Raw genomic sequence first — 23,568 nt, 5'->3', positions numbered from 1 at the left:
GCAGGAGAGAAATGGACATAAAAATCACACTGCGCTAATATCCTCCACAACAACCACACATCGACCTGTCCCCCTTTCAGTTACTCAGCAATTTCATATTTTGACTGTAAACATAATGCGCAGTCGCTGTGTTCGATAAGCGAGTAAATGAATATGCAAACCCCATTAGCCATAGTCATCTAGCACAGGTTTCATGGCACAATACAAAAACACAAAGCCGCCTGTATTAGCATTAGCCAGTTAGCAAGTCCCTCTTATATAGCAACCTATCATTAACCCCATTTTTCTTAGTTGCGGCCGCAAAACTACAGAGAAGATGAACTTAAACGGTCTCGCCAATGACTAATAAAATATGCTAAAACGCATTTGGTCTGCGTCGATATGAATATGTAACGCGGTTAGCCCTGTAATCACACAAAGGGAGGCATTTTCCCCTTTAATTTGCCGTCGCACTGCAATACCAGTTTCACCCTCACACTGTCTGACAATTATCCGCTGATACGTGAATTTAAAAAAAATACTGCCGCTTACTGCGACGTGAGACTTCAATATTTTGTTTACACTCTTCCTCCATGCTTATCTGGGTTGAGAGAAAGAGTGTTTGAATATGAATATGAATATGTAAAATGCAGTAATGATTACCTGGTCCTGAACTCTCATCTTGACTCGCTGCTCCTCCGTCCGCCATTTTGAATATTTAACCCGAAATCCCAGCCCTTATAAAAACACAATACAGTAGCACCATGCCCGACACCCCCTCATACAAAAACACAATACAGTCACACTACGCACTACACTCCTTATACAAAACGCTACAAATACAGTAGCGCTATGCCCAACACGACTTGAGCAAAAACATCATATCTAGCACCCTGCACTCTGTGAAAGCACAATACATAATCGCCATGCTCTTAGCAACTTATTCAAAAATATTACACTAATAACTACCATCCCAGACATCTCTCACACAAAAAACGAAACACTGTACTTTTCGCCTGCATATACATTGATGGCGTTAAAGAAGCCGAATTTCGAACACTACAAGCAACGAGACACAAGAAGTTAATTTTTAAAAAGTTGAAGATATATAGCCTATTTTCTCCCAGTTTTCCCCTTCCATCCAGTGTGTGTGTGTGTGTGTGTGTGTGTGTGTGAGAGAGAGAGAGAGAGAGAGAGAGCGGGGTGGGGGGATGGAAGGGGGATATTGGAGCACCCATCGTTATTTTTGCGAAACTATAACCTACGTTTGCAAAAGAGCAGAATACCTAAACATTTAAAGAAATAATAGGCCCACCCATACCTTTTACGTTTGCATCAATGCAACTGATTAAAAACGGACTTTAAGTCCATAACCTTAAATTAAGAAATTTTTAACAAAGTACTAAACCAGCGCAATATCAGAGTGTAGGTTATTTTCTTATCCATAGAGCTACAAATGCCATGACAACCTAACAGATGAAAAGACGTGAAGGCCTACACTGAAGTGAACTATATAACTGTTGTTCCATTCCAGCGGCGGTAAAAGTTACCTGACTTTTCTGAACCACAAAACGTACTGTGTTGCCACCTGCTGGTCATCTTAGGCCTCCAGGAGCAAAGATACCTCAGTGATACTGAATGAATGGCCAGTCGGGCCACCATGTGAGTATGAGAGACACCTTTTGTTTAATCAGAAACTATAGCTTACTGTGTTTTGCAGAGCAAGTAATTTTATGTATACACTGTAAGAATAGGATTTGTTTTTACGAGACTTCAGTGAATCTAATTTTTGTAATAAACCTGTTGGTTTCTAATTGCCTACACTTTAAATATACAGAGTGAGTTCAAAGGTCACTGAAGGTGGAGAAAAAAATATGAGAAATTTATGCTTGAGAGGCGTAGATTTCGAGTGTTTCGTCATGATTTGAACGCGTGGAGTGAGTCGAAAGTTAAAAGACAGGTGTGGCCCATCTGAAGGCGATAGCATTATGTGTAATTGACCCATTCGCCATAGAGGAAGAGGTTAGAGGTGTCATAGATTGTCTCAAGTAAATGTGTGAAAAAGCTGCCACTGAGACAAACTGAATAATTCCCAAACATTTGTCTTTGCATTAATAACGGACTACGGACTAGTGGCCATGAGAGTCAAGTGGATGTTCGCGTTATGTGGAATGATCATATTTTCTGGTATGGACCTTTATGTTTCTCTGTTTTTTCGGAGGTTTTTGCAAATAGGAAAAGAATTAGACTACACATGTCATGTTTTCTTAGAATGTTCAGACTTATATCCATTATCTAGCGTGAATGCGAAAGGTTGTATTTTATTAGACCGGATAGGCTTTGCGCCTGGGCTGTAATTTATGTCAAAACTGCGGCAGACGACGAACTTTACCAGTTAGGCTTCTAACAGACTGAAAAGATGGTGTACGCAACTGTATTTAAATGTAAAAAAAGAATATCAAAATATCAATGAGTAATAAGTGTGCGTCTTGGTCGAGCTCTAAAGCCAAAGCTGTATAAAAAAGAATGATGTGTAAGACTGTTGTGTTAGCACTATCCTTTGAATTAAAGCAGCCTGCGATCATAATTGCTTGATACTTTCTTTCATCATTTAAAGATCACTATTCTCTGTTAATTCTGAACATATTTTGGGTTTTCGAGTGTCTCGTGCTTCAAATATAGGAACTGAATAGCCTAGATCTTTGGCATGACGCAGCTCAATACGAGGTCTTGTTCTGGGGAAATTACTTCATTATGTCAAATTTGAACCTTTAAAGCTGTTTGTTTCATTTTCTTTAATTATATTCTATCCTGTTGAAAGATGATAAACATTTGCTTATCTTATCTGGCTAGTTTGAAAATACGTGAAATACCGTAGTGTATATGTAGTTCAGTTCATATGTAGGCAATGTTATGTCCTCATTGTATTCATTTTAGAACTTTTTTCATTTGTTTTCAGTAAGAAATGCAAGATTTGTGAGGTTTTATTTTCTACGAAAGATAATAAAAGGAGTAGCGAGAAGAAATTCTGGAGTGTCACTTTAAAACATGACACAAAATGTGATAACCGTTTAAATATTTGTGTGTGTACATTAGGGTTGCAATAAAAACCTATGTAACTACATTGACCCCCCCCCCCCCCCAACTGTAACTGACTGTTGTATATATTGTACATATGTAATCAACTCTCACCAACCCAACCTGAGCACCCCCCCTGCGGGCCAGTCCCAGTGGATAAATTCAAGGCCGTTTCTTTCCCCAGCACACCCCTGAGTCATTTAGATAGCACTCCAATGCCAATAAAAATACATTTTGTGGTAGACAATAGCGGACTAAATCGACAAGTGAATGAATTGTTATTAGGAGATGAAACCATTTTGTTTGATCATTTTGTTCTTCTCTAAGGAATCTTCTATACATGAAACATACTCACATACATACAGGTAGAGAGCGAGAGTGTTTGTTAAACAAATAGCAATAGGTAATGAAATTATGGGTAATGACTGTTTTAGTGTTCTTTATCGTAGTTTTCTCCTAAAGTGTGAAATGTTACAGCCTGGGCCGTGAGTATGCGTTTAGAGGGGGCCTTGAACTTAGTAATTGTGTGTGTGTGTGAATGTCAGAGTGTGCACAGTCACATTCAACATGTGTCACTGCTACAGTTCTTTTGAACAGATGAGTCACAAAAGATGTCACTTGTCAGTCACGAGAGCTGAAACACGGGCATTGAAACTAATTTGAAACTGAAGTCCTCTAACCTTGAAATGACAAGTATTATGAGCATAGTTAGGTTACTTGTACTTGAAACTGCAAGTTAAAAGTAGTGCAAAAACGTGTGTCTCTTTGGCAAGATAATGATAAAAAGTAAAGTAAAAAAAAAAGTATTGTTAAATGTTGTCCTTCTCATGATTTTGAGAGTTTTTTTTGTTTTGTTGTTTTTTTGAGGACTGATTCTTTTACGTGTGTTTCTAAATACTGAGAGTAAAATTATAGGTTAGTTTTCTGCGGTCTAATTGAAAATATGTCTTTTTAAAGTAATTTATTTATTTTGTATTTATTTGCAGTTCTCTCAAATACCTGGGGTTTGCATGTGAGCATGGCACAGCCTTCACTTGAAACTGCTCAAGGAAAAAAGGTTATCTTGACGTGCACATTTCATCCTAAAAGTCCTGTCAATTCTCTAATCATCATCACATGGAGTGGTGAGCCTAGGGACCTATCTGACGAATCGGTAAATGACTCAACATACTCACCTGATCCATAATAACGTGTTCTTATGTCCTCTGGTAAAGGCCTCTACAAAGTACAACTGGCTTTCTAATAAATATGAATCTGTTTTCTTTTCCAACTCACTTTTTCCAGCATGAACTGCTCATGTCAAGCATCTTCTGATTTTTGAATGGCATCTTTTCATCATCTCCTGAACCCATTAAGGGTTACTGGAGACATGGGACGTTTAACAGTTAACCTTTTAGAGCCTTCAACAAGCATTAAATCTACAGTCTCTAATTTTAATTCATTTTGCAATGGCAGTTTTTAATCTGATTTCATGCTATTCGCTCATGGAGGCAACTAAGAATGTCAAATTCAAAAGACCAGTCCAGCTGTTATATGCCATGCAGTGTATGCATACCAGTTTTTGTTCCATTATGACCATTAACAACAATTTGAGTGCCGTAAATAGAAATCCTGTGATGATAGATCTATTTTTTAAACTGCTTGTACACATTGCGTTACGAAGTTCAAATCCTCCTCACCATTTATGGGGGATTCTTAGTAAAGAGAATTCAATCTGCACTGAAACCATCATCTGTTGAAACCGTCACAATGAAACAAGAAACTGCGATTGTGAACATGGTGCTTATTTGTAGATTACACAAAAATCAAAAGGCCTATTATTATACCAACAAAGATAACAGAAAGATGAGGGATAATATGAAATTCTTTCAAAATCAACCTTAAATGGGTTTCTGAGCGGGGCATGGCAAACATGAAAAAGTTGCCATACTTGATTTTTTTTTTTTTTTTAAATACTACCCAAAGAGACCTGTGTTGACTGTATGTTGTTTTCATTCTGAGAACAAAACAGCAATTAGTGTATATGGTTTTAAGTCCAGTTGAGTCCAGGGCATTGTGGTTGCACTTTCGAGAGCTTTATAAACTGTTATTAGAACAGTTTGTTTTTTTCTTTTACAAAGAATACTATAAGCATCTGCTAAGACACTTAGACATAAGAGTGCTCCTTTATGTTCTCTACAGTACAGCTACTATCTATATTACAGCAGCAGGTCACATACTATTAAAGGCAAGTGCTAAGTTGAAGAGCTATACACTGTGAGACTATTGTGGATATGTAAAAGAAAATACTAATCTCTGCTATATGTTCAAACTATGGATAACTGCCTTTGCTGGTTATTGACATTATCTCTTTATATGGAAGCAAAATATGACATTGTGTATGCTAACTCATCAATTTATTTTTCAGTGTCTACCCATCTGATTTGATTTTGAAGGGAATATGAAGTTTTGCAAAGTGATTTTAAGTTTCTGGGCACTGACTAACTAGTTTTGAAAAAAGAGAAATATGTCTTGTTTTAATATTGGTTATAAAAAATGGAGAAAAGCAATATGACATATAAAGCAACCTGAAATGGGAAAAATCAATCTTTCTTTATAGATTACTTTTGGGACATACTACTCCAATGATGGCCACATTGACATTGGTCCTGACTATGAAGGAAAAGCCTCAATAGAAACTGACCTAGATCAAAAAGTATCTCGGCTGACCCTGAATCACGTCACAGTGCAAGAGAGCAGAGACATAAAATGTCAAGTCCAGATCCCAGGTGATGATGAGGGACAGACGTTTGACACCACCAACCTTGTGGTACTAGGTGAGACCTTGCATTAAAAAAAACAACCTTTTGCAAATAACTTTAATATTTCATCTCTCATTTTTATGACTGACATTGAGAGAGGGCTTTGAACATGATGAGCTTGGGCACGATGATGAATCAAGAAGGAACTAGTCAGACCGGGGTACTAGTCAGATCGTGGATTCAGTTGAGCAGAGTTTGTAACAATGTAGGTGAAGAACTCGGTGAGAGAGAGAGACTGTCCTCAGCAGAGCTTTTACAAAAACTTGTGAAACACCTTATCTTTTATACCCTCTGTGCTGTTCACAGAACATTCTAGCACATTCCAGATTGCCCATGTTACACTCCCTGGCAGAGACCTCACTGCCTAAACCTTTTGAGGTGTATTGGGAATAGGTTACTCACATAGACATAAATGCACACACAACCAATTTACTTGGGATACCTGACCCCCTTGACTGTCAGTCAGGCCATAATTAGTCCACTATGGTGGTCTCATACTTCTAGCAGTGCAGTAACACAGAACATTTCCCTTGCAGAGGCCTCTCGTTAAAACTGGGTATGTTTTCAATACAGCAAATGAGATATTTTATTTTAGGTGTCTTCACATATGATCGAGCTCTGAAATTGAACTTCTTGTTCTTATGTCTTGCTGGATTTTCAATACTTTATTTGTTTTACCCTTTATGATCATGGTTTGCTCCCCCACCCCCAAAAAAAATTTAATTAAACTTCATGATGATTAAAAGTATCTGTGTGGTCCCTCTCCCCTCTCTACATTAATGCTACATTGATGTCTTCTTCCTGTTTACCAGTGCCACCCTCAGATCCTGTCTGCGAGATTAAAGGTGCAACTGAATATGGACACGACATCAGCCTGACCTGTGTATCTGAGGAAGGCTCACCCACACCTACCTACCAGTGGCAAGGATATGATGTCAGTAATCTTCAGAGGCCCTTCCCACCCAAAACCACACAACGTATGTTCCCATTTGTCTGCTGTATTGTGTATTCGTCCATACCTCTGTTCTAATTTATAAGCATAACTGGACTTACTTCCCCTTTCTTTTCTACAGAAAATGGAGTGTTATCTCTGTTTAATATGTCCAGGGAAATGTCAGGGTATTATGTTTGCACTTCAACCAATAAGATGGGTTCCGCCAAGTGCAATGTCACGCTTGCAGTTATGCCATGTAAGTACCGCCCCCTCATTTATTTGCCCATCCATATACATATTAGGATGCATAGGTGAAGTTTAAAATGAACTGGAAACACAACAGCTTGTAATTGCTATTCTGTAAAACTGCATGATCTCATTGAAAGTTTTTATTTAAATGTCTCTCTTATCAAGTCCCCTCCTCTTCCTTTTTGCAGCCACCATGAATATTGCCTCTACAGCAGGCATCTTTGGAGGATGTGCTGCTGGAGTCCTGGTGCTTGTGATCATTATTTACTGCTGCTGCTGTAGAAAAAAGGAGAAAGATGAAGAGCATGCTACCAAGTATGTGCAGTATCTGTTCACTCAAAGCCCCTCATAGAGAAATTTGTAGAGATACATGGGTGTTGTGATTCTTTGAGAGCTTTCTGTGTGAGTTCTGGCATGAGAGAATTGTAACCTTTTTGAGAGTGGGATTATAAATGCTTATTTACCGTGCTTCCTTCAGTGGTCCAGTGGTGGAGTACCATGACAGGCCGCCCACAGAGCATTTGGAGGATCAAGGTGGGGACAAGCGGAAGGGGAGCGTTGAGGGCAGCATTGATCGGCGTGACCAGTATGAAGAGCACAGTGAGAAGAGCGCTGAGCGACGGAACAGTTCAGATATACTGCGAGAGAAGAATGTTGTCTACCGATCTAAGGATCGGCTCAATGACCCCGATGACTACAATGACCAGCGTGATCGCTATTACGACCGACGTGATCGCTACGATGACCGAGATAATCGCTATGACGGCAGACGTGATCGCTATGATGACCGAGACGATCGCTATGACGACAGACGCGATCGCTACGATGACCGACACGATCGCTACGTTGATCGTCATGACCGTTATGACAACCGGCAAGATCACTATGATGACCACACTGATTATTAAATTTAAAGATTAAAAGATATGATGACCCATATGACCACAGTTGGAAACACACCAGGCCATAACGTCGCCTGTGCAATGAGAGATTATTCTTGAAAATGATTCACTCCATTACTTTTTACAGTAGAAGAGAAGTCCATTGTATGATACCAGTACATTAACACTGGAGCTTTGGTGGAATGGGCATTCCTTAACTTTTTGGAGGTATTTTTTATATTTACAGAATTCTCTTTTTCAGTACAATACAACCCATTGTATTTGTGTAGATTTTACCACATGATTTTACATAATTTCATTTCACAATGCATAAATGGAGCATATTTATATCCACATTTGACAACCTCAGAAAAGTTTAGATGGTTAATGGTTAAACTACCGTTACATTGTGAGAAATATTTTAAATATCAATGCGACTTTACAACAAGCGCATGTCAAATTGATCTCAAAGTAATCTGCAGTACTATCTTTCCATTAGTAATTTTGACTGAAAGCTTGCTGTATTTGTTTATTTGTTTGTATGTTCATTTTTTTTTATGAATGACCATTTTATGCCTTATAATATGTGATCTGTACTACATAATAAATAAAGTGATGTAATGCAGTATCATGATTTAAAAGCATTTAATATAATTAATGTTACATTTCTCTTAGTATCAACACCATCACGTATTTTTACTATGCCATTAATACGGTGAGACATTACATGTTATGAAGGGTCTCGCACTCAAATGAGACATGACCATCCTTCCGTTTAATTAAACTAAAATAACTACCTTCTAGTAGTTTAACCAGCTTTACAGAAAGAAATGCTTATTTTGCTCGGTTGCATGTTTTCTGTCTCATTAATTTTACGAGACTACTCATGAACATTTTCACTTCTATGACCCATTGGATTATTGATAGCGTTAGATTCTTGAGGAAAGTTTTTGGAAATAATCTGGAAATATTCATACTTAAAAAGCATCATCATAATGCTATTGGAGGAGCATTAATTCACCTAATAATATTAGTGGACGCATCTACTTCATGCAACAGGTGCCATTTGACTACCTTAATATTCTATTTTTACGCATCGCCCAATGTCGATATATTCAGTGAAAATTTTCTCTTTTTCAGGACCATTTCTCATTTTAATTTCACTGTATCTTTAAGGAATTGGGTGAAAATTTACATTTTTAGATTGATAGCTCCGTATACCCTTTCTCAAAATGGTACACCCCAGGCTTAGAGACAACCCTGTTGTAGTACTTACCCCAGACTTAAATGTGGTCATGAGAAAGAAGCGTAAAACGGTTTCGTGAAGGATGACTTGGAATGCCTATTTGTAAATACTGGCCTTAAGTAAACTGAAAAATGACTTTTTCTCTGAGTCACTGGATTTTGTTTACCTACTTCACAGGTGAGTTTTTAATTTTTTTCTGTGTTGTGGAAGAAGGATTCCGAACGTGCAACAGGCTGATCCTGTAAGGCTTAAAACCCTCGGCTTTCCGTTAGTTTATTGCTACTGCTTTGCCAAGCCTCCTCCAAAATTAAATTCCAAACATATTTCCCGCTTTGCCAGCAGAAAATTCCTTCTCCCCTTGTATTTCACCCAAATTTTGTAATACTGATTTGTCAAAATTTTAAGTCCAGATATTTATCTTGGTGATTCACGCTGTATAGTATGTGTCATTGAAGGTAATTGTTTTAATATGTGCGCTTTTGAAGAACACTAAAAGAGTACATATTCACTTTATTGGAAAAACCAAGACTTCTTAGATGCAGATTCTTTCGACAGAGATCCCGTTACTTCACTTCCAGTAATAACTACCTCTTTCTCAGTGCACCGGCCGGACGGACTGCTCTGAGCTCGCAAACATTATGAACATGAATTTGACGCAATTTTTATGGTTGTCTGCAAAAACTGTGTTACTAAAAGTGTACCGCCACTCGTCACAGCCACACACTTATAAATTCTGAAAATTATATTTAACATATAAAAAGGCACTGGCTGAGCACCAAAGTGCTGGAATGCGTCGGACTGTCAGTGTATCACTTTGGGAGGAAGGGCTTGGTGATGATTAATGCATGAAACACTTTAAAGGAGATATGATTTGAGCTTTTCACTGAGTAAATTCAGCTGTTTTAGTAAAGAGTCAGCGCTTTTCTGTTGAGGTTAGCAAAAATGCCTCTAACTCATTTGCAAAGTTTGGGCTCAGTCTGTGTTGTGGTCATATTTTGAGAACTGAACACAATTTGAGAAAATGAATTTATAAGATCTGTTAGTATAAATATTTGTGCGTATTTTTTGCGTTTCTACGTGTCTTGTATGTATGTTTGAGGCTGTACACTCAATTATTACCATTCAAGAGCTCCTCTGTAATGGGCTATGACCAGATTAAATTATTGCATGTCATTAGTGCGTGAGCCACCGCTAGTTATTTATCCACATTCTTCTGGACTTTTTTGTAACGGTTCTGTTTAAATTTCTAGCAGCTAATTGGATACTCATGGCTGACTGGCCCACTAGGTTTATCTTATTGGTGGTGCTCCATGTCTCCTCCACCTCCCTCCTTCCTCCTCCCTTTGGTCTTGTAGGGAGGGGGTTCTCCGTAATGCCAAACAATGAGTCAGATGGAGAACAAAAGGACAAAAGGCTGGCTTGTAACAAACCAGTGTGTGAAATTTTTAGAGTAGAGTCCACATCCCTGGTCAGCAGTCCTCCAACTGTCTTCTACTGCTGGTTATTACAGACATTCTGTGTCCCACTTTAAGTAATAAGCTTTAAAAACGTACCATCTCCCAGTTGCTCAAGAAGTAAACAGCAAAGAGCACAGCACATTTTGCCTCTGGAAATGGATATATTATGATATTATATATGAAGTTTGTCTGTGTTAGACTTTCCCCATGCAAAGGAATGAGTTCTTCCTGTTGGTACTTCTGGTTTTTTTTTTTGTTATTTTTGTTTTTTGGGGGGTTTTGTGAGATTGTTTGTAATCATAAAAACTGGGCTGGGTCTGGTGACCTCTGGCTGATATGAAAACCTCTTAGTACATCCTACCACCCCCTACGCAGCACAGAATTTAACCTGTTCCAACTGACCCAAGAGATGTAGGTCACAGCTATCACAACAGGGAGAGACACTGAGAGAGACTAGTACACAACTGTACCATTTCAGAGAGACCACTGCAGATTCTCCTCCATGGGTGAATTTACTCATATGTGCTTCTGGCCTTTATCTGGCATTACTGAATCCTTTACTGAGAAGTAAGTAAAAGTTTGAATGCTCTTATGAATCATTAACTGGACAGTGGTTTTACAGTTACAGCTGCGGAGAGTATCTCAGAAATCTTTCATAGCTTTCTATTTGCTCAGAGGTGGAGCCTGTCTTTTATTATTTAGTTTCGTTATGTGTCAAACAAGCAGGCTCTTCACTGTTATCTTCTCTTTCCGAGAAAAGGCGTGGATATGTCATTTTATTAAGTAAATTTTGTTATTTGATAATGACAAGAAAAAAATGAATGTCAACATCTCATCCTTCTTTCTCTCTGTGTCTTTCTCTGTGAATGTGTCTGTCTCTGTGTCTGTCTTTCTGTCTCCCTTAGTGTGGAGGTGTGATGGCGTGCAGGTTACGGTCAGAGAGGAGAAGAGGTTATCTATGCTCTTCTCCTCAGTGGTGCTACACTGTCACTACTCCACTACCTCCACCCAGAGTGCTGTGGTGCAGTGGTGGTATAAGTCCTACTGTACAGATCGAACCCGCGACTCCTTCACCTTCTCTGAGGCCTTAGGGATGCAGGCATCTGAGGTCGGCTCCACGTCCCATCTGGACTGCCCTGACAACAGTCGCACGGTCCGGATCGTGGCCTCCAAACAAGGTTCAAAAGTGACGCTGCTGCCGTACTACCAGGGACGGGACATTTCCATCATCAATAGTAATGCATCTTTTATTAAGGTCTTATTTCATAGTTATCTCACTCTGCTGTTTGCCTTGCCCATGTCTTCACTACATTGGACCCTTATGTGAAGAACTGCTGTGTATTACATGTGAGGCAGTGTGTCCTCATGGAACCAATTCAGCGAGAGTAGGGCAAGGATTTCTTTTACTCTAAAAAAGACTTTAGCTGCTAATGTGCTATATTCTCTAAGTATATGCAAGCCATTTATTCCTGGACAGATGTTATGATAATACAGAAACCGACCTCATCTCTAGCTCTGTAAATTAGTAACAGGGAGCCTTATGAAATTTAATGACTCAGGGTAGGGTGATCACTTATTAACTACTGAGTTGGGAGGGTTCATTTCAGCAAGCCATGAGTGGTAAAGGGAAGTTGATTGGTGGGAGATATATAAATTGTGTTCAGGTAGGCACAAGTGAATCATCTGCTAAAACATTAGCAATGTAGCGCAGTCACATGGACATAAACTGTCAATAAAAATTGAAAGTCTAATAACCATTTTAATAACCATTTTACATTAATTGAGTTCAGTTTCGGGAGTGTATTCCAGACACCGAAAATATAAATTCGCAATGAACCTTTTTTCTTGCATTTGTGAGATGTTGAATATCAATTTTGTTTCTTGTTCGGAAATGTTATGATGTCACAGTCATTTCTGGACCATCATATAGACTAAGATGTAGATTCAAACCATGGAACTCAGAGAAAATTGTACTTACACACAATTAGCAATCTATGTTCCATCAAACTGAACGGTATTTTATCAGCACATAGATAAAACCGCCAACAAAAACCTTTTTAAAACATCATATGACATTTTACTCTCCCAAAGAATTCTGATAAGTTGATTATGTACTATTTTCTAACTAAACCTGTCAGATTTGAGGATAATGAAAGCTTTGCATGTCCTTTTACTGCTCTCAGTTCTTTCAACCCATAATGCATGTGTCTTGAAGGCTGTGTTCCTCTGTTCCACACAGACTGATCTTCCTGCAGGAAGTGCTGGTGATTGTACTGTGCTTTTCCTGTTCCTTAAATAGGGGTGTTTTCCTATCGCTTGCACAATGAACTGAACCTGGTTTAAAAAAAAACAAAAAACCCCTGCTCTCTCCTTCCCACTCTTATTCTTTGTAAAAACCCCCATCACTCCTTCTTATCATAACCAACCAGCCTGCCCTCCCTTCTCACCCAACAAAACCTCTCCCCGTCTCTCTGCTGTTCAGTTTCAAATCTGCGTGAAAGGTGTGTGAGGATGAATAATGCATTGTTTCAGTCAGATATACTCTGAATATAAGCTGCTTGGTGCAATCCTCTGTTATCTTCAAAACAGGGACTTTTTATTTAAACAAATCTGGGCTAATATTCTCACTAGCTCTCACCGACCATATTAAATTAACCCTATGCTGAATATATGTGCAAATGTTTGAGCATTTGAGAGTATAATCCATGGTCTAAGCAAGGATATTGTTCAGACTATATTCTGGTTTTCCATATTAGAGTAATATTGAAATTCCATATTAGAGTGCTAATAATTCCATGTTAGAGTTTGAGAGTGTCCCATAGACCATTCACTCTCAAGTTCTGAAAAATTCTATATTTCGTTTTTTTCTGGACTTCTTATTTGCCTTTTCAACCATTTAAACTCTCAACATTTCCATTTTTTCCCCCATCATACTGTACAGTATAAAAACTAATGATGGCGTCACTAATGTTTTTTTTACCCAACATCCTGAACACTTTTCTTGTAGTAGTCCATGGACAAAAACATCCCCGAATGAATGAACGTGAATGTTTATGTCTTAAACAGCAGTGATTCAGCTGCTGAAGGCAGGGGTGACCTAGCATCAGATGCTTGAGTCAGTAAGCAAACTGAGGGCCATACCGTGAACTTTATCTGTGGTGTTTTGGTTGCTCAGAGGCAGACCTGCGTATCGGACAGCTGCAGTGGGGAGACAGCGGAGTGTACTACTGTAAGGTGGTTGTTGCCGATGACTTGGAGGGAAAGAATGAGGGACAGGTGGAGTTACTGGTGCTTGGTGAGTCTTACATCATTTATACACACATACCACACACACACGCGCACGCACGCACACGCACACACACACACACACACACACGCATACATACACACACACAAAATGAATACATTTTAGCTAGTCTGGAGTGATTAAATCACAGAGAACACTATCACATTTAAGACCCACCAACAGAGAATGTGAAAGAAAAATTCCTATTTATTGGAATTATACATCATGTCTTTCCTTTTCTCTTCTCTGCTCAGAATTGAAGACTTTAAACAGATTTAGGACTATAAAACTATACTACTATCAAGCAATTTAAATGCTACAAATTGGATTTAACAGCTTTGCTTTCAAAAATGTAAAAGAATTGTGTTTGTATTTGTTTGCATGATGGTGTGAAAGTGCGTGTTTGTTGTGTCTGTGGGTGTGCTTCATGCTAAATGAAGTAGCGTGTGCATTCAATAGTGGACTTACAAGCGCTGCCATGGCGACAGTTGAATGACGCATGGCCTCTCGACAGGGTTCTACTCCATAGTAAGAGTAACTCTTTTGTTTGGCTGTCCTGCTCTGGACAGTATAACCTGACATACAGAATTACATTAAAACCTCTCACGGGAGAGAGACTGCCAGTTTGGCAGAGTATTGTTTCATATCTTATGCCTTAGTCAGCATGTTAAAAACTGGACCGCATAGTTTCTCTCGAGGCCAGACAAAAGAAAAATAACTGGCAGTTATTGACGTGAGCAATGTAAGCCGCCCCTTAAGCTGTTACCATGGGAACGTGAGGCTTTTTCCTTTTTTCTAGAGGCCAAAGAACGGCCTCGGGTGTAGTCCACTCCAGGAGGAAAGAGAGAGAGAGAGAGAGAGTGAGAGGGAGAGAGGGAGTGAGAGAGAGAGAGAAAGAAGGCTAGATTTTAAGAGTGGAGGATCACAGGGAGTATGTTTGTGTGTCCAGTGAGTTACACAGCATTGCTTTCCGGCACTCTGAGTAAATATGACATAATTGGTTTGGGAAGAGGTGGGAAGATAGAAATGATCTTGTGGGCGCTGATGTTATTTGTCATAGTGATCTTGTGGGACTTTGGACCTGAAACTCCCTCCTCCCTATCACCCTATCTCTCCTTCTTTTGTTCTTGATTCTGCTCCCTCTCTCTCTCTCTCTCTCTCTCTTTCCCTATTAATTTATTTGGTGACTTTCAGTTTTTCTGTTCCTTTCTTTTCCCTTTTCCTCTCCTTTTCACACTCCCTTTCTGCTCAGTCCATGTTTTGTGCTTATCCTGCCCCCCCCCCCCCCCCCCCCCGAGACCCTCCCTCACCCCTATACCTCTCTCTCTCAGCAAGTCCAAGCTCCTGGTGTCTCTCTCACTCTCAGGTTACTGGGCTGTTTTTAAGAGAACACTGACCAATGACCGCGCTCTCTCTCTCTCTCTCTCTCTCTCTCTCTCTCTCTCTCTCTCGCTCGTTCTGAACCTCTGTCCCTCTCTCTCTTTCACTGTTGCCTGCTAACTCAGCACTGAAGGCTTTTGCGATTTAAATCTGGTTTGACAGCTAGCAGACCTCTTTAAGACAAGAATTCTCTTAGACTTGGGTTAACCTGAGTAACGCAGAGAGTTGTCAGTTTATGACAGAAAACACAAGACTCCCCCTCATGTGAGGTGCCATAAAGATAGTTGAGCAAGCGTACTAAAAGACCGAAAGAGGAGGGATTTTTTCACTCTCTCTGCGTAGCAGGGAATTGATATCCAGGGATTTAGAAACACATGTCAACTTACTTGTGTAAATAGATAATTTATCACATTTCTCAGATATCTCAAGTGAATATTACCCTGAGTTTGGCAGAGACGCCATGCAGGGGGAGTTCCTTCTCTAAAAGATAATGTGAACTCTGAGAAAGCAAGTCGGCTGTAGACCAGAGACAATGGGATACCCCCTTAGTTCCCAACAAGGCTGGCACTGTTACTGTAGTGATGGCTCTCCCCTGACCCCCATTTTCCCAAAACCTCTGATGAGTCTGAATGGTTTAATTAGTCTCCCATAATCCTTCACTGTCTGTCTCTGTTAAGTCCACAAAGTTAGTACCCTCCCATCCCCCCTTTTCCATGCACTTCTGCTGTTGCCCACTCTCTCTACTTTCCTGAGAACTGGATCTGTTTTCCAGGCTAAATATAAATATAAATGCCAGGCAAACGGGTAGAACGGCTTACGCTTAAGTACCTGGACTAAACCTGACGATATATGAATACTGAAAGTATTTGACACATTACAAGATGCGATATATGAGATATTTTACGTTCCTCACAAAATTTTAACTTTGGCTTTAACTTTAAATGTTTTATTAATTGGATGAGCAGCACACTGACAGTGTTTGTTGTATGTTATTTTGATTAGGTAAACACATTGACTACGTACATATATATGTGAGACAGACATATGGAATACTACTTCTGTCTCGCTTAGTCATATGTGCTGTGTGATCCGAAACACTATGCAAACACGACACGGCACTAAAATTATCTACCTCTTTAGAAAGGATGGTGAACTGTAACCTATGTCCTTTAGGCATAACTCACACTCACACACACACACACACACACACACACACATGCACACACACAATTTCAGCTGAGTTAGATCCGTGCTCTCTTTAGCCTAGTAATGACCTAAATTCTAGTGAGTCTTGGTTTCTATGGTGACAGGCTCTACAGACAGTGTTGCTTGATTCCATATGTGTGGATTCCTTCCTCACCAACACTGCTCTACGGAATCATCTGAAATATTCTTTTCAGAATATCTCTATGCTTATGCCTGAAATTCAGCTGACACAGTTGCGGTCTTAGCCTCCTGCAACCACATTCCTGCACAAGATTAACATTCATTTGTTTGAATCGGGCTTACATGCCTTCTCAGACAAATCAAAAGTTTTGAATGACACTTTTCTTTAACTTGGAAACGGCGCATTTTGACCTAATTGCTGCACGCTTGTTCTATCAGTGATTCGAACGCCCGATCACTTAGCGAGAATAGCTGCTAATCAGTAGTTCGCGGCTTGACCCACGCTTGGCCCTCTGACTTTGGGCGTTTCAGCTGCTGTCCGCCGTCGCTGCTCACCTTTGCTCTTCTCTCCTCTCCCCAGGTAAGACAGGCGTACTGGATGACATCCTGCCTGAGTTTGAGCTGGAGATCATGCCAGGTACGGCTGCTATGTCCGCTCCCTCTCACCTGGTCCTCCTCTGTCACTGTCCCTGTCACTGTCCCTGTCACTGTCCCTGCTGCTGCTCTGCTTCCCTCCTCTCGCTTTGGACACATCTGTGTCAGAGAAACACTCGCTTCTGAACTCATGTAGATGGGCCGTGACTGTACTGTAATACCTTTTATAAAATTGTCCATAATTAAAATTCTGTCACTTTCACAGCCCTGCGCACTAACAACGCATGATTAATGTCTGAGTGGGCACCAATAACTAATAATTCTCTGAATAGACATTTTAAGGAATAATATTAACATCTTTGATGGGTCTGTTTCATGGAGCATTTTTTCACTGAGTCAGAAGATATGTTCACGTCAGAAAACAGCAGAACCACAGGGGTCTTTTTTTAGAAGGACGGATACAAGGTTTTTCATGGGGCGTGATTTTTAGTCGCTTGCTGTTTAGATTGAGCCCTGAGGAAGTGCATCATTTGGTCTGGAATAGGAACTGACCGCAGAGATAAGGCACAGATAAGGCCAGAAAGGTTTACACTTCCTCCCCCACTGATCACAGTACATAGACAAAAACTACTTCTGGCACCTCAGTTGGTTAGAGTTGTGCTTAAAAAACCTAAATGATTGGTGATGGTCACTCAGCTAGACAAAGGATTAGAATGAGTAACATTATTGGATATTTTATTTTATTTTATTTTATTTTATTTTTTTATTTTATTTTATTTTATTTCACTTGCTTATTCATACACCTGTACATTTCAGAAACCAGCAGTTCTTTAGTCAATATTTACACATGTTAAGGTGGATTTTGTCAACATCTCTCATGGGTTTTTATTTTGTTTTAATTCAAATGAACTTTCTTTCACATGCAGAATGGGTGTTTGTGGGAGCTGTAGTCCTGGGCACTGTGCTCTTCCTGTTGTTGGTGGGGATTTGCTGGTGCCAGTGCTGCCCTCACTCTTGCTGTTGTTATGTTCCTTGCTGTTGCTGCCCAGAAACCTGCTGCTGTCCACGCCACCGTGAGTAAACACACACACACACTCACACACACACACACACACTCACACACACACTCACACACACACACAAAGACACACGTGTGCACACACACAGACTCATATATGGACAGAGCCACCCTTTCCCCCCCCTCTCTCTTTTTCTCTCTCTATCTCTCACACACACCACACACACACACACCGACAAACACATACACAAAAACAAACAAGACACATACGCACAGATGCACTCACCACTCACACATAAACAATTATGTTCATGCACTAGCACTGCAGTCGTATCTATTCAGAACTTACATGGAATATTCCCTTCAGTTTATGAAGCAGGTAAGATGGCAAAGAGTGGCCAGCCCCCCCAAATTGCCCTCTATCCCCCTTACTACATTCCTGGAGTTCCCATGGTCCCCCAAGCACCACCTTCCGTGATTGACCCCAAGGTAACCTCAGTGCCTCCATCTGTGGTGCAGAACAACATACCAGGAGGTGAGTAATCTGGACAATATCTCAGAGCAGTTATCAAACCCCAAGTAGAATGGTACATGGTCCAAGCGTGAGAAAACACTATTCAGATATCTATACACTGAACGAGTGAGTCATTTGACAGTAGGCTCTCTAACCCTCTACTAACAATTACTGAAACCCTTTTAACTTCATGCATCTGTAATGTCTTTCTCTCACCATCATTAACCTTGGCTATTTGTTTGGTGCACAGGGTCTGTTTTGAGGGGGTTCATGAGTTTTTCTGCTTTATCTACATGAGAGGAAGCTTATATTGGGAATAAACAGTCAGCCTCACTGCTTTTAATAAAATGAAACTGACAGACGCAGACGGAAGCAGTCGGAGAATTCTTGCTTTGCGCAGTCTCGGCTGGTACACGCAGTAGAAAGGGAATAATATATGGATCTTGTGTGCATTCATATTGCGAGTTCAGAGTGCACTAGTTTATACGTGGACGATAACTATATGGAGTTTATGTGTGATATTTCTGGAGGGAGTGGTAGCAACACACAGAATATGTGTGTGTGTGTGTCCACAGTACGCAGTGGCTATCGTCTTCAGCCCAGTCAGGCTCAGGACCCTATGAAGGTTGTGTACTACATAGAAAGAGACCTTGCCCAATTCCACCCAACCAAGATGGCCAGCCATCCATGTAAGCCTGTATGCAGTCAGCATCTCTCTCCTCAGTCAATCACTGTGTGTGTGTGTGTGAGTGTGTTTGTGTGTGTTTGTTTGTTAACATCTGTCTCTGCTTGTGTGCAGTGAGTAAGTGTTTGGTTTGTGTTAGTGACTAAATTCAGACCTTAGAGGAAAGATTCTCCAACTTCTAATTTTTTTCTTTTTATCATGGTGTCTTCTTAGAAATAATTCTGCTGGTGGAGATTAGATGCATTTCAAAAACTATGAGTGTCAAGATTCTAATGTTTGCCATATGTGGCTTGTAACATTGCGAATATGAAAAAGCCAAGACTTTGAATCTTTCCTTTAACGTGGTCATTTTTCCCTCTAGTTGATGTCATGTTTAATTTTCTAATCAGCTATGTGATGTCTTGTCGTCATGTAAACTCTGAGTCTATACTCTTAACTGTAGTTCTTATGTCCTCCCTCTACTGATACATCATTTCTTCCATTTATATAAGCACACCACTGCTGTACAGCAGTTGACTGTCCAGGGTAACCGGTCTTTATAGTCTGAGATCTGGCCATTTAGGTTTTTTGGATGTCATGGCTTTTCAGTGAGGGTGGTATTAACAGTGGCACCTGTTGGGGAATCAGTGAATCACATACTACATGCCACAACATAGATTCTCAGATAGGAAGTGCTTTTTTGCTGATTCTGTTGATTAGTAATGCAATACTCTCACGTAGAATCAGAAATCACCAATAGCCTTTTTATTAAATCTTACTGATGATGAAGATTTTGTTTTTGTTTTCGTTTTTTTGTGGAAAAAGAGCTATATGAATGTGTCAGTGTTGTAACGGTAGGTGGCAGTAGACCTGGTCTCCATGATGATTTTATATCTCATCAGCTGGCAGCCTATCAGAGTTGAGCTCACTGCATGACGGAGACACAGATTTCCGGCAAACCTTTCGGCAGGTCCAGAGGAAGGCACTCCCGGCCATCAGTGACCATGACGATGAGTCACGCCTGCGCTCAGCCTCAATAGGTCATGGGCTGCGGCCCACACGCTATCAAAACAACCACACTGAGGAACAGGACAGCAGGTGTGATGCGTGTGTGTGTGTTCGTGTTCGGATCAGTTTGATTGAACATATTTGAGTGGCTGCCTTCATGTTTGCGTTTCTCACTCAAGACATATTTTCTTTGCATGTTTAATTTGATCTATGTGTGTGCAGGTGGAATCCTCGTTCAGAGCACTTGCGGAGGAAGAACTTTGACACTATAGGGCGAACTGGCTCTCTGGATGAACTGGAGGAATTTGCCATGTCATACGGCCCCCGGGGGGGGCGGCGGAGGAACTTACGTGACCTTGACCAGGACTGTGACATGGAGCTGAGGACATGGGACCAACGTCCGCATTACCAGGATGGTCCACGGCGTTTCCATGATGACAACGATGAAGGTTGGCGTCGGCGTAGCCCACCGCCCTCCCCTCGAAAGAGGCGTGACACCGGCGACAGCGAACGCTACGCTTCACGTGGCCAGTCGTACGACGATACCTACTTGAACAGTGTATTGGAGCGCAAAGCACGCGGGCGAGGCGATCGGGGCGGGCGACAAGACGAGGACAGCGACACACCGTCTAAGGGAAGCTCCAAGAAGAGCAGTGACTGTTACTATAGCAGGTCGCCGAGCAACCGGCCAGAGGAGGAAGACCCCTTGCCGCCGTACTCTGAGAGAGAAGGGGATCGGTACCATGCAGCAGAGCCTGTGGAACGGTACAGGACTGTTGACCCCGCTAGGCGACCTTTCTCTTACACGCGTCCCCCTCAGGGGATGTCCCACACCCTTCAGGATCGTAGAGAGGAGAGGGACAGACCCCGAAAATTGGTGAGTTATTTGTAAGAGGGTCCTCTGTGGTGCAGCAGTCACATCTCTAGTTGTCAGCCACAGAGAGAAAATTCAACTTGAAAGAGTTGGAAGGTGAACTCCTGCCTCCTGTGAACAGATGCGGAGCTTCAGAGTCTGACTGCGTGTCAGGCACGAGACGGCAGGAATGAGAAAATATCTCAAAACTATCCCAAAAATGTTCCAGGAAGAAGAAGTGCAGACCTTTCTTTTGTTTGTTTGTTTCTTTGTTTCTTTGAAGCCCAAAAGATTTTTACAGCAAGCATGATGCTCCTGCTGAGAGTTTGGGATACATTAGAGTCCCATTTAGAAACAAAACTCCTCAAGCTCTGAGTTTCAGAAACAAGAAGTGTGTTGCATTCAGTGCTTCAAAGACAGGAAGCGTGTCCTATTTTCAGTGCCCTAGAGATAGGAAAAGGCCTACAGTGAATGGCACAGAACCACTTTGTATCGCTGACTGTGTACCAAGATGTTGCTCTTTCATCAGGTACATGTTTTCACTTATGCTGCAAACAATGCATGAATCGTACATGCGGCAGATTGTTTGTCTGACTTGAACGTGCTACATGTGATCATTACATCAGCATTCCCCTTTTTTAAAAAGTTTATGTTTCTCTGTCACCTATGGAATAATATCAGTTGTATGAGGAGTATACCACTGCCTGAAATCTAAATCCATATATTTATTGCTTATAAGTATTTTTTTTGTACTGTCTAGTCCAGTCTAACAGATCACTGAAAATGTCTAAACTTTTCTTTCTTTTTATGTACACATTTAGCGTATCCACACAGTATTTTGTTGGTTTTTATTTCTATATCAAGTGATATGTATTATAAATGACCGCATTAACAGGCCTTACTAATGAAGCATGAGTTTGCATCATTGCTTTGGGCCCTGAGTGTGTGTCTGTGAGACCTGACTAATGAAGCATTTGCTGCATGACTGCTGGGTCTCTAATGTGTGGCTCTTGCTGTTTTTTAACAGACCACTCATCTAAGCAGAGACTCTCTTATAGTGTGACATCATCAAAGAGGCTCGAGATCTCCAGAGCATCTGCCAATCAGAGCAGTCCCGACTGGCAGCACACTGTTAACGAGGCATCACACATCAAGCAGCAGAGAGGTTCACCAGCTATTCCATGTCATACCACTCCGCAATGAGACAAGCATTATTCTTCAGAAGGGTGTGTGGTTCATAAAAAGGAAATGAACTAACCAGCATAAGCAAGTGGAATGCAGAGAATAAATTCTTGTTTATTGTTTAAGAAAGAAAAGTGAGGAATGAAAAAATGACAGAGGATGTGAGTTAGTGTAAGAGTGAATCTTTAGGGTATGTTCACGTAATAGCACCGTATGTGTGTATTTAGTTGTGTATGTTTATCCATTCATTTCGAGCTGTCTTGTTTCTCCCCCGTCCTGCTTCTGAATGTGGACAGGTATTTTTTTTGTCTCTTTCTCAACAAAAAGACAACTCTTTTATATGAAACATTAAGGCTGTGTGAAACTGCATGTTCAATCAGTCTGCCTCAGAGACCTTCAAATGACCTTCAAATAACATAGACTCATGACTGCACTGACGTTCTGAGACGCCAGTCATTGTATTCTGTGGGAATGCTGTACTGTAATAGACACTGTTTTTTTTTTTTCTTTTTATACATATGTATTATTGTTTACATTTGCACTTCAGTTTGTATTATGGTTTTAATCTGTTGGCCTATAATGGGCACTGTCAATGAACTATGGTTTTCATTCCATCAGTGGCCATAAATATGTATTTAACTCATGTAATATAATGGTGCATTTTTATATAAACATTTCCTGCCTGTTTTCCACTTTGTGATATCTGTTTGGTTACTGTGACTGATTAAGATTGTGCACTCATGATAACAAGTGTATGTTTCTTATCTCGTATCAGTATACACAGCAAAATACACACTCACACATACATTCTTACAATTGCTCAGAAATCTATTAGACATTAATATTATTATGCCGAATAATCACCTTTGATAATGATAAGGTATTAGGCTACATGCATCACAGAGATACTAGAGGTGCTATCTGAATGCAGCTGACACAAGTACACAGATATTTACCAAAAAAAATCAAGTCAGGAAACTGAGCAGGATTTGACACAGTGGAGGACAGGATGCATCTTTCCTAAAATGAAATCACAATAGCAGGAAACTGATGCTGGCTCTCACAGGTGTTGAGTGACTATGGCAACGTATGCTGCTCAGAGCAAAACTCCTTTGAGAAAGATCAAACAATCACTCACATACACAGGGATTCAAACAAACAAGGAAACAGAACCCTGCAGATTCAAAATTTGTTCATTTAGCACGAATTCTCTGTTAGCCAGATAAATTGAGCCAATATCAAGGCGCTCCAACAGGAATTCACCTTAGATGTTACTT

General features: G+C 40.5%; 2 protein-coding genes across 3 annotated transcripts; both read left to right on the top strand.

Moving 5' to 3' along the window:
• Positions 1–3,833: 3,833 nt before the first annotated feature.
• On the top strand, positions 3,834–7,949 carry gpa33b (glycoprotein A33 (transmembrane), paralog b). Its single transcript, XM_030787559.1, has 7 exons — positions 3,834–3,843; positions 4,044–4,210; positions 5,657–5,873; positions 6,671–6,835; positions 6,932–7,048; positions 7,230–7,356; positions 7,520–7,949. Exons 1-7 carry the CDS (start codon positions 3,834–3,836, stop codon positions 7,947–7,949), a joined length of 1,233 nt encoding a protein of 410 aa, XP_030643419.1.
• Positions 7,950–9,235: 1,286 nt separating this feature from the next.
• Positions 9,236–22,476, top strand: LOC115822596 (immunoglobulin-like domain containing receptor 2). Of its 2 annotated transcripts, XM_030786499.1 has the most exons (10): positions 9,236–9,345; positions 11,531–11,860; positions 13,801–13,920; positions 17,039–17,095; positions 17,979–18,125; positions 18,438–18,605; positions 19,160–19,273; positions 20,151–20,346; positions 20,479–21,133; positions 22,137–22,476. In XM_030786499.1, exons 1-10 carry the CDS (start codon positions 9,300–9,302, stop codon positions 22,170–22,172), a joined length of 1,869 nt encoding a protein of 622 aa, XP_030642359.1. In that variant the 5' UTR covers positions 9,236–9,299; the 3' UTR covers positions 22,173–22,476. The 2 variants fall into 2 exon arrangements, with proteins under 2 accessions (XP_030642359.1, XP_030642360.1); XM_030786500.1 differs by lacking the exon at positions 19,160–19,273.
• Positions 22,477–23,568: the final 1,092 nt, after the last annotated feature.

The sequence above is a fragment of the Chanos chanos genome, chromosome 10 (genome assembly GCF_902362185.1).
Source record: "Chanos chanos chromosome 10, fChaCha1.1, whole genome shotgun sequence".
Classification (NCBI taxonomy): domain Eukaryota; kingdom Metazoa; phylum Chordata; class Actinopteri; order Gonorynchiformes; family Chanidae; genus Chanos; species Chanos chanos.
The sequence above is the reverse complement of the archived record's forward strand: the minus strand, read 5'-3'. Positions and strand labels throughout refer to the sequence as shown.